Source organism: Loxodonta africana, chromosome 27 (assembly GCF_030014295.1).
Source record: "Loxodonta africana isolate mLoxAfr1 chromosome 27, mLoxAfr1.hap2, whole genome shotgun sequence".
NCBI classification, from domain to species: Eukaryota; Metazoa; Chordata; class Mammalia; order Proboscidea; family Elephantidae; genus Loxodonta; species Loxodonta africana.
In genome coordinates, this window is record NC_087368.1 from 12,123,476 (window position 1) to 12,135,644 (window position 12,169).

The 12,169-nt window shown below is 40.2% G+C and overlaps 1 protein-coding gene across 1 annotated transcript in view; it reads right to left on the bottom strand.

The window, feature by feature from the left end:
- Window positions 1-12,169, bottom strand: part of CPNE4 (copine 4) — a 504,022-nt gene that overhangs the window by 185,855 nt on the left and 305,998 nt on the right. Inside the window, exons 4-5 of the mRNA XM_064277332.1 lie at window positions 10,752-10,823; window positions 7,809-7,883 (exon numbers count right to left, since the gene is read on the bottom strand). Coding sequence (XP_064133402.1) covers window positions 7,809-7,883; window positions 10,752-10,823 — 147 coding nt within the window. The remainder of the gene's footprint in view (window positions 1-7,808; window positions 7,884-10,751; window positions 10,824-12,169) is intronic.

Genomic DNA, 12,169 nt, shown 5'->3' on the forward strand with positions numbered 1-12,169 from the left:
AGGGTGGACATAAAGAAAGATCAGGTATAGTCTTTGTCTTCAAGTAATGGAAAATATAATACGTAGCATGCTGGCTTTTGGACTGTTTTCATATCTGGACTCCACCACATATAATCTGGTTGATCTTGGGCAAGATATTTAATTTCTTGCAGTCTCAGTATCTTCGTCTGTAACTGGAGAAAGTACCACTTCTTGCCTCATAGCAATGGGGGAGGATTAAAGGAGCTGGTGCATGTGAAGGGTTGAGTCCAGTGCCTGGCACATGTAAGCACTCAAAATATGTTGGCTGCTATGATCATTATCAATAGAAAAGACAATGTATGAGGGCACTGTGTAAGGGATGATTGTTATTAAGGAAGTATCTGAAATAAACTCATAAGCAGCTCACAGATATTTGAAGTTTATATTCAGAATGCATAGCTTAAAAACCACAACTCTGGGTCTAATTATGGTCACTTGAGTGCAATCTGGAATTTTTGGTCGTCCATTCAGATGGCCCTCAGGTCCTCAAAAACTAAAAATGGAACTATCATATGACCCAGTAATTCCACTCCTAGGTATGTACCCAAAAGATCTGAAAGCAGAAACTCAAACAGAGACTTGTTACACCAATGTTCATTGCAGCATTATTCACAATATCCAGAAGTTAGGAACAACCTAAATGCCAATCAACAGATGAATGGATAAACAAAATGTGGTACAGACACACACAATGGAATACTACTCAGCCAGTAGAAGAAACAAAGTCTTGATATGTGCTACAATATGGATGGAGCTTGAAGACATTATGCACTATGAAATAAGTCTGCCACAGAAGGACAAATATTGTACAACCTCACTTACATAAAAAGACAAGAAAAGGCAAATATGTAGAGACCAAAGTTTATTAATGGTAACCAAGGGAAACCCTGGTGGCATAGTGGTTAAGAGGTATGGCTGCTAACCAAAAAAGGTCAGCAGTTCAAATCCAGCAGGCACTCCTTGGACACATCATGGGGCAGTTCTATTCTGTCCCACAGGGTCACTGTCAGTTGGAATTGATTCGATGGTCATTTTTTTGGGGGGGGAGTTTTAAGGGTGGGAGGCAGGGGAAAGGAGGTGTTAATAGTGATGAAAAAATCCAATTGATTAAGGGTAGAGTTGCACAGCCAATTACTGTAATTGCTGTCAATAAGTTGCACACCTGTAAAAAGTTAAACTGGTAAAAGTTGTGTGATAGATATGTTTACAATAATGAGAAAAAAAAAAGAATAGCTGCTGAATATGCTTATGTACAAAGAAAAACCTCATGGGATTTGTTCCTTGGTTTGGAGGTTTAGGGTCATGATTTTACGGTACATCCCAGTTAATTGGCCTAATAATGTGTTTGGTGCTTCTGTTCTACTTCCTAGTTCGATACATAGTACCTGGGGTCTTAAAAGCTTCCAACAATGTATGACAATTGGTCTCTATTTGCCTGGAGCAACAGAAAAAAAAGAGTCAGGAATATCAGGAGGAGATGGAATATGTGGCTAATTGCCTCCATGAACTAATGTCTCCTTTGCCATGAGACCAGAAGAGCTGAATGGTGCCTGGGTGCCACCACTGAATATTTTGATCCAAGATTCCATAGAAGAACCCTCATCAAAAGGGAGAAAGTGCAGAACAGAATCTCAAATTCTCATGGACTCCAGGCTTTCTGGAGTTAAGGAGTCTGGATGAACCCCCAAAACTATTGCCCTGAAATGTCTCCTGAAGTCTTCTTAAAATCAAACAATAGTTTAGCTTAACTAGTAAAAAAAACTCTGCCTTGTGCTCTTTTAAGAATTATCTAAAACTATCAAAGTGACAACAGCAACTCAAAAGATTACATAGGAAGCTTAGAGGGCAGTGAGATTACATTAATTGGGAGCAACAACTCAGAAAAGGAGGGTGAGAATGGTTGTACAACTCAAAGAATGAAATCAGTGTCATGTAGAAATGGTTGAATTGGTATACGTTTTGCTGTGTATATTCTCAACAACAATAACAGCAACAAAAAAAGGTGGCCCTTGGAGAGATTCAGTGCAACGTAGATGTAATAAAGTAGGCATTTTAGTTAAGTTTTGCTATGGTGAAATGCTTTAATAATTTGGAGGCCATGTTACCCTGCAGTTTTGGTCCAATATGAAAGAAATTTAGTTACGTGAGATGGTGGTAAGCAATCAGCTGAGGTTTGGACTGGAAAGGAAGCAGCACATATCCGTGAGAGTGACCTTAAAATAGAATATTGGAAATAGAAGAGGTAGCCTGACAGATGTGGAGTCGTATCCACACTCTATTGCTCAATAGCCTTTGATTTGGGGCAAATTGTTTAATCTCTCTAAGCCTCATCTATAAAATGGGAATAATACCACCCACCTTTGGGAATATGGTTACGAGTTTTAGGGATGATGCAGGTGAGACACATGGCACATTTTCAGCGTTTAATGATTATAATTTTCTACAGTTAATGCAGATTGGATTACGGTTCCCAGGCAGGCATACTTACACAGAGTAAAATCACAGCACAACAGGTAGAGATCTCACAAGGCCTGAGAGAAGAGGCTGGCAAACTGTGGTTCACTGGCCAAATCTGGCCTGCTGCCTGCTTTTGTAGATAAAGTTTTATTGGAACACAGCCATGCTCATTCATTTACCTACTATCTGTGGCTGTTTTTGTGCTTTAAAGTAGAATTGAATAGTTGGGACAGAGATCATATGGTCTACAAAGGCTAAAATATTTACATCTGGCTCTTTACAGAAAAAGTTTGCTGACCCCTGCTTTACAGCCAGATTTATTTGCTTATACATCACTTGATTAAACCGGCATCACGTAACCCTAAAAACACAGCCTATAATGATTACTATTACAAATTGGAGGCCACCAGGGTGAAAGAAAATCAGTTCCAACACATAGACATGAATACTTTCTCAGAAATGGGTGGGGTAAGAATACTTGAATGTTCAAGAGTAATTATTACATTCATATCTTCTACCTACAGGTTAGATTAATTGCTAACTGGCTGCTAATGTAATAAGTATGCTTTAGAAATGAGAAAGCCCATCTCTCTGCTAAGTGGATTACATTAACATTAGATAAACAAGTTATTTCTTGAAAACCTCATCTACTTTATACACTGGCTGTCACTGAAGACCGCCTCTTAGGCTTCAAGGACTCTCTGGGTTTCCATCTTGGGAAGATAGCTGGTGGTCTGTTGGACAGCATTGGATAGCAAAACTAAAAATAACTATTTCTGTCAAAAGGAATGAGGCTTTTCTCTGTCACTGAAGTTTGCAAAAGTACTCAGTGCTCCCTGATATACCCTACGACAGCTATTTTTGAACTTTTTGGTCTTAGAACACCCTTACACTCTTAAAAATTATTGAGGACCCCAAAATAGCTTTTGTTAATGTGGGTTGTATCTATGAATATTTACCATATTATAAATTTAAACATAATATTCATTTAACATTAATAAAAATAAACCCACTACATTATAACATAAATAGAATTTTTAAGGGAAAACAACTCTATTTTACAAAGTTAAAAGAAATAGTGAGAAGGGCATTATTTTATACTTCTGTAACTTAGTTTAATGACTGGCTCAATAGATGGCAGCAGGGCTGTCATATCTGCTTTTGCATTCAATCTGTTGTGATATCACAGAGCATGTACCCACTGGAAAACTCCACTGTACGCTTATGAGAGAATGAGAGTGAAGAAAGAAAATACTGTCTTATTATTATTATGAGAATGGTTTTGACCTCATGGACCTCCTGAAAGGGTCTTTGAACCCCAAAGGCTCATTGGATCCTGCTTTGAGGAAGCGTACCCTCATCTCCTTCCTCCCTGGCTTCCTACTTCCCGAAAATACATGAGCACTTTACCTAGTCTTTCACATTCTGAGAAATCTACAACTTCTACCCATTAACTCTCTGTCCTGAAAGAAGATTTAGATTTCAGTCAGGCAACCTGAGTGAATTCCTCTCTGTCATCAATTTTTTTATGAGCGTGTGTGTGTGTGTGGGTGTGTGTGGGTGTGTGTGGCCTTGGGTAAGTCATTTCACATCTCTGAACCTCAATTTTCTTATCTGTAAAAGAAGGGAATTGGATTAGACCAGTGGCTTTCTACCTGAGGTACTTGAATACTCTTTGGTTTACTAGGAATCCAGATCTTCTATAATCATTGTCTGAATTGGATATTGCATATTTCCCCCATATAGTCGTACTGCAATTTTTCAAATGTATGTAGAAATCGGTTGTGTTCAAGATACTCATTAAAGAGTAAAAAGCTAAGAGCTTTGTTTATCTCATAGGACCTTTTAGTTGTGATATATTTTCTAAAAAGATAAATTCAACTGCTAATGTCTAGGTGGCTACAAAATCATTTGATGCTAAAATCTAGAAAGAAGCCCTCCTTGAGGACTTCTGGGAACTGTTTCTCAGCTGTGACGTGAAATGACTGTGCTGTCTTATTCTGGCTTTATCACAAAAATATTGTGGCACATTGCATTTTCCAAGGATGGCCACCACAATGTCCAGTGTCCATATGATTTTTTACAATATAACCTTGCCACTGTTACATCAAGGGGGTGGAGCCTAACTCTCCCTCTTGGAATCCGGGCAGGCCTTATGACTCATTTGTAACCAACAGAATACAGCAGAAGTGAAGATGCATGACCTTCAAGGCTAGGTCAGAAAAGGCCATGCAGCTTCCATGTGATTTCTTTGGGATGCTTTCTCTGGGAGAAGCCAGCCATTATGTATGAAGTGCGACTACCCCAAGACCATCATGTAGGAACTCTCATTTACTGTCCCAGCCTTTCAGCAATTCCATGTGCTGGGTACGGGAGTAAAGTTAGCTTGGACCCTCTAGACCAGTTCAGCCATCAGCTGGGTAGCACCGAGTGATCTCGATCAACGTCAAGAGGACCAGAAGAGTTGCCCAGTTGAATGCTGACTGATGGCCTGACCCTCAAAATTATAAGGTATAACTAAGTAGTGGTGGTTTTAAGCCACTAGGTTTACGGGTGGTTTGCGACGCAGCAGTAGACAACCAGAGCAGTAGTACTGGGTCTTTGGATAAATCATCAGAACTTGCTAAGCCCTGGTTTCCAGAAAACATTGATGAGTTGATCATCAGGGGATCATCTGATTCTAATGCTCCTTGATTCTACAACTTCAGCCTCTTTCCACCTGAGACCGTTCACATCCCAGCCCAAACCAGAGCTAGGTGTCTGCTTTACCCACATATCAAGTATCTGGGCTCTATAACACCAGGACATGAGGCTCAGCAAGGACAGGGCCCTGGAAGATCACTGCAGCAAAGGGTGGGAGTGGCCATCCCATCCAGAACCATATGAAATGCTGGAGGGGCTCCTTCGGTTCTGTGAGCAAGTGCTCATTTGACTGAAGGGAAACTATTCACTCACCTTAGAGCCAAAGGGCCCACTAACCAATCCCCAGCCTCCCTTGCACTGTAACATAAGTCAGTTAGAGGACAAATTACAGGTAGTAAAGAAACTACTTTGAGCCCTGGTGGTGCTGTGGCTAAAGCACTTGACTGCTACCATAAAGGTCAGTGGTTTGAACCCACCAGCTGCTCCGCAGGAGAAAGATACAGTAGTCTGCTTCCATAAAAGTTTACAGCCTTGGAAATTCTATAGGGACAGTTCTACTCTGTCCTATAGGGTCACCATGAGTCGGAATTGACTCCATGGCAGTGGGTTTGGTTTTCGATTTTAAGAGACTACAAGGAGCCTGGGTGGTGCAGTGGTTAAAGTGTTTGGCTGGTAACCAAAAGGTCAGTAATTCAAATCCACTTAAGTGGAGAGAAGCCATTACAAGCCATTAAGAAGCTTAAAACTGCTACAAGTTGACCAGATAACTTAAATGGTGCCAGGGAAGATACTTTAGTATGGTGAATTACTCTGAAACTTGGGGAGATGAGGGCGAAGGAGCATCAATAGTTATGGAGAGGTGAGGGTTAAAAGCTCGCACCCAGCTGAGGTCAATGCAGATTGTAATTCTCAGCACATGACTCAGGCTAATGTCCAGAGGTAGAAGTTTGTGAAGTTTTCACACGATCTACTTTGGACACTAAAAAACACCCAGACATAATTAGTTTATAAGGATAAAGTCTTTCTTGATGTCCTGAGGCAGAATGAATTACCCTTTCCAGGACATTCTGGAACATGTATAAAGATTATTACTGGACCTATTGCCTGTCATGGCTATAGTATTATTATATCACTTGTTGCTTAAATTTTTGTCTCAGTTAGATGGTGAATTCCAGGTCGTGGCGTGAGAGTGATTTGAAGCACATCTTTTTTCCAGCATCTCAACAAAGATTTGGTAAATACATGATGAATAAATGAACAAATAAAAGAAGTGAACAAATGAATGCATAAATGGGCTGAGTATTTTTTGTAGGTGAGAAATGCTGTAGACATACCCAGAATATAAGCTGCTGCTTAAGACTTTAGGGTGTTGCTTGAGAAATTGCTTTACCTTTTCAGGCTAAGGCCTGTAAGTCATTGAAAAGTGGTGTTGCATGCCCAAATTTCCAATTCTCTAGTTTTACTCCAGAAAAATGGGGTCCTATACGCTTATTGATGTAATGGCTTGTTGTTTCTTTCTTTTTTTCTTAGAGTATGGTTGGTGGGAAAATATAGATATTATATGGCGAGATTGGGGAGGACACTTTTTTTTAAGGGGCGGGGACAGCAGAGCTTTTTCTGTATGTACAAGACTCACATGGCACATGATTGGGTGTTAGCTGCAAGTTGTAATAGAAAGAATACAGACAGGAGTCAGACTAACTTGGGACCGAGTCATCACTTTTCCCACTTAACTACCAGAGTGCAGTGGCCATGAGAATGTGCCTTGCAGACATTCAACTACAGGAAGTATAGCTGACCAAGGGTCCCAGCTGCCGTGCTCTGAAGTCAATCTCTGAGTTTGCTCCTAGGTCAGACTTCGCATGGTCTGCTCCTAGCCAATGACTGAGTGCGTAGGGGATACAAAGGCAGCCCCATTCCTGGGAGGCATGGGGCTCCTCTGATGACCACCTCCGGCTCCAGAGCTCCTTTCTTAGGCTGCGTGGTACTCCAGGGTATGTCCTCCCATTCTTCACGCTCTCTCTTCTTCACTCAGAGTCAGACTTACATCGTCGTCAGCCACCTCTCCCAGACTTCCTCCCTGTGTTCCCTGCACAGGCATTTCCCCTAATAAAACCCTTGCACTTTTACTCCCATCTTGGTGTCTGCTTCTTTGAGTATCTGAATAACACATCGAGTGACCTTAGACGAGTTATTTCATCTTTGAATCTGTTTCCTCGTCTTTGAACAGGTTATAATACTTGTTTCCTGGGGTTATTAGAATGACTCAATGTGATAATGCATGAAAAGCTCTAAATTCTGTACCTGGAATATATAGGTGTTTAATAAATGCCATTTTTCTTCCCTTTCACATCTTCCTTTTTCCCTTGGACTAGCCCTAGCCAATGAGGTTAAATAATACTTACCTGTGCACATCTAGCCTGCAGCATTTGGGGACAAATGAAGTCTTGGTATAATAAAATTGTCCTGTTTTAGTTACAGTCTTTCCACATTCTCATTAACTGATTCTCTACTTGGGGGAAGCCTTACTTTGCAGATCTCTCTGAAATCTTTGATCTGTTTAATAAAGTCGGTTGAAAGGAAAAAACAGCTGCAGGGGGAAATCTGATTAAATTGTGTGTGCTAGCTTTACTACTTCCTTCATTTTTTTTTTTTTTTTTCAGTAAGGTTAATGCCAAACACTTTACCTTGTCATCCAATTTCCGTGCGTTGAATGCAAGTTCAACATAGTCGTCGTTGCCAGATAATTCTTCAGCAATCACCTAAATGAAAAGGCATGCTTCAGTTGAATTAGAGCTAGGCCACTCAGCCCAGTCACCCAGGAGCAAATTTAGCTCATGCCCAGCCCAAAATCAACAAAAACAAAGGTCAGACAAAGAGTTTTTCCACAATCTTGTGCCCTGCCTGGGGAACATGGCCCAGCGTTTCCAGGTGTACAAGAAAACTCTCTGGAAATAGACTACAGTAGATGCTTAGATCTTATTTGTGCTAATCATAAGAGAGATGGGACTTAAGCTGAAGAAAGTGGTATTTGGAGCAAGTGTCAGGAGAAGCTTCTTTCTTTTAAGGTCACATAGCACTGAATGGCACGTCCATGAATAACTGTATATTTTCTCTTTGGGAGGTTAAAAAGGAGGAAGAGCAGTTAACATTTCTTCACTGTTTTGAGTCAGACCACCAAGGGATGGGGAATAAATTGGTCTCTATGTCCTTTCCAACCAACGATTGTATGGTTGTCATGGAAATGTTCTAATCCCTATTTAAAAAACAAAAAGGCTGTTCTGGGCTTTCTAAGATGGAAGGGAGAGGAAGAGACAGAGAGAGAAATAAAAGTATGTCCCAAGCCCTTACCATCCAAGAACAGGGCTTTCCTGACAAGAATTTTGATGTAAGTGAAGATGTAAGAATGTCCAGGAACCTCTTTCCTAATAAGTCACTTTCCCATATTTAATAGCCAGTGACTCTCAAAGTTTTGGATCAGAAATTGGTGGCAAGTCAGCAGAAAAAAAACTATAGGCCAGTCTAGTTGCATATATAAGCCATTTATAAATAATGCTGCAACCTCACCAAGTATTCAGGGACCACAGCCCGTGGTCATCCTTGTTAAATTGGTTATGTTGAGACACTGAGGCTTAATTCAATTCCATCTCAGTTCTTTCTGAGTTCAACTGTTCCATTAAAAGTTGGGTCGATTTGTTCTGAGTAGTCACTGGTGGTAGCCTCTGAGAAATTTAAGTTATTTTATATCAAATATTAAAGGTAAAAATATTGTCAAAAAAAGAACCCCCCCCCCAAACTGTATGAGCAGCTGAGGAATAGAGAATGAGTCTGGGTACACAGTAAAAACTCAAAAATGCTTGATAAGCCAGAAACCATCATATTTATATTTTTTCATTTGGTCCTCTTTTGTCCCTTATCATCTAACACATCTTAAATTCAACTTCGACAGTGGTCCTTAACTATTTTGCAGCTATGGATGTCTTTGGAAAGCTAATGTAGAGACCCAGAATTTTGCATACATTTTCAAGTGTTTTCCAGAAGCCATGGAGTCAATGTTTTGATCCAAGGACCCAAATTTAAGAGGAGAATTTAAACATTTAAAATTAAGAAAAATATTAAATTTTGGGGGAATGTGTGGAAGAAATTCTCCCACATATCTTACAGAAAAGGTGGCAAGGTGAGGATTTGTTCTGAGGAAGAACCATGGCAAACCTCATACCTGGATCTACCATTCCAGTACTCTTCTGGGTTTACAGGCTTTCAGAGTGAGCCCTTGGGTCCATGGCTTTGTAGGGCACCACTAGTCTTCAAAGACCCATTTGCTGCATAATTGAATGTGGCAGTCAAGGATAAGCTTCCACATGGCAGTGTCTTTTAAAATGTTCAAGCAATAAACTAAGATTAAGTTCTTGTAAGAATGGCCACGATATTCACCACTGGGAACACTTTTAAATTTTTTCCTTAAAAAACTTGCTTTTAGAAAAATGAATCAGTCATTCTCAAGTTAAAAGAGAATGTTCAAAGGAACTTGGAAGGTTTGCCTCCGGACAATTTGCCTTACTTGCAATTCAGATTCTCCTGGTACTTTTTTCTATCCTTCTTTCCCTCCACATGGCTAAATGGTTGGACCACTTTTTCTACGTTCCTTAAGGCCTCTCATATAAGGTGTCAACATTTCAAATTCTATAAGTTCTATTTGAAAATTTCTTGCAATGCTCAATAGAACATTCTGCCATGATAAAAATGCTCTATAAACTTCACTGTCCCATACAGTAGCCTCTGGCCACATATGACTATTGAGCACTTGATATGTAGCTGATGTGACTAAGAAACTAAATATTTGATTTTATTTAATTTTGAATAATTTTAAGTTTAAATAGCCAAATATGGTTAAAAAAAAAATGGAGGCTACTAATTAGACAGCAAAGATCTAAACTATTATATCAAAGATGAGTTTTAAATGCTGGATCTCTGATGCTTAGGCAACAAACCAATCCTTGGATCAAATTCTATTTCAGCAAATTTTTAATTCTCTACCGAAACGAGAGGCAGGGATAGGCATCTTTGGTGAGAATGGCGAGACTTCATCTTATATACTTTGGACATGTTATCAGGAGGGACCAGTCCTTGGAGAAGGACATCATGCTTGGTAAAGTAGAGGGTCAGTGGAAAAGAGGAAGACCCTCAAAGAGATGGAGTGACACAGTGACAGTAACAATGGGTACAAACATAGCAACTGTTGTGAGAATGGCACAGGACCGGGCAGTGAGTCATTCTGTTGTACACAGGATCACTATGAGTCAGAACAGACTCAACAGCACCTAACAACAACAACAACTGTGTTGGATAACGCCATCTTTCTCCTCAACTAAAACCTACATTGCAGTTAAAGAAATGCCTAGTAGAAGTGAGTGACCTCACTTTCAAACCCTTCTTCTTTGCCACTTTTCCTAGGGGTGGAAGGGTCAAAATTCCATTGGCAGGAAGGAGAAAGGAGGTGGCCTGGGTAGTCCAGCAACTGTAGAATCAATTTGCAATAGCCAGAGGGTCTGCTTCCTAAATATTCAGTTAGGACCAGCCAGCTCCATGGGGCACTCTACCTGGGCAGACAGATGCTTAGGGAGGCTTACCGTGATGGAGGACTTTCCTGCTGTGTTCCCATGCTTCAGCAAGGATTTGGACAACTTTCTCTGGGAAACAATCTGTACAAAAGGAAACAAAAGGTGGAGATATTTGTCATATGACTGCAGGTCTGTTTTGTTTTTTTCTCTACAAAATTCAGCATTCACAGGTCTACTAGAAATTATGACCACACTTAATCTCCATTTATATTCCAAGATTTACCCATGAGCCTCTCTGAAAATACAAGTTACTCTCTTCTTCCTTTCTTTCTTCTCTCTTATGAAATGTGACATAAGAGACTCAGTGAGTGAGGAATTATAGATAATTCTGTCAATTAGTAGGTGGCTTCATTGGTGCTGAGCCATTTATATCAAAATTAGTTGGAAAAAGTTGAACATGCACATTAAAACAAAGCAGATAAAGCTTCAGAATGATCTCAAATTAGCACTAAACCTCTGCAAAGCGAGGAATGGGTGCAGGAAGGGAATGGAACTCAAGGTCTAAAATATACTCCTTTGGTATGTATAACTTCTAGAGCTCTATTTTTAATATATTCAATAGTAAACTATAAAGTTAGTTATCAGGAAACTGATGCTCAGACAAGCCAAGTAGGAGTGATTGGGGTCTTCACCATGATTCAGTGTCAATGCACAATGTGCAATGACAATTAAAATCATCATTATCTTGGGAGATATTCTTGGCAGAACCTGCACCACCCTCACTCCTCCTCTTGCTTCCTTTTCTGAATGAGAAGTTCGGCAAGGCATTGAGACCCTAAGGATAAAAGGCTTAAAAGTGAAAGCCATGCTCTTGCCTAGGGAGAACAAAGTCACTGTTGTGGTAGGCAGCTTGTAACTAAGATGGCTCCCAATGGGCCTCACCTCCTAGTATTCATGCTCTTGTGTAATCCCCTCCTTCTGAGTGCGGAATGGACACATGGCTTGCTTCTAATGAAGAAAATACCACAAAAGTGATGAGATGTCACTTTGGAGATTAGGTTACAAAAAGACTGTGACTTCCATCTTGCTCGCCATCTCTCACTCTCTCTCAGAACTCTCACTCTGGGGGAAGAAAGCTGCCATATTGTGAGAAGCCCTATATAGAGTTTTATATGTCAAGGAATAGATGTCTCTGACCAACAACCAATCAACCAATGAGGGTGTGAAGCCTGAAAACAGCCCCATGAGTGAGCTTGGAAGCAGATCCTTCCTTCAGTACCTCTCGAAATAACAGCACCTTAATTGCAGCCTTGTAAGAGACTCTGATTCAGAGAACCCAGCTAAGCTGTGCCCAAATTCCTGACATGCACAAATACTAAATGTTTGCTTTTTTTAAGCTGCCAAGTTTTGGGGTAATTTGCTATGCAACAATAGGTAACTAACATATACATTATTTACAGACAGAAAAGGACATCACCATGAAAGGC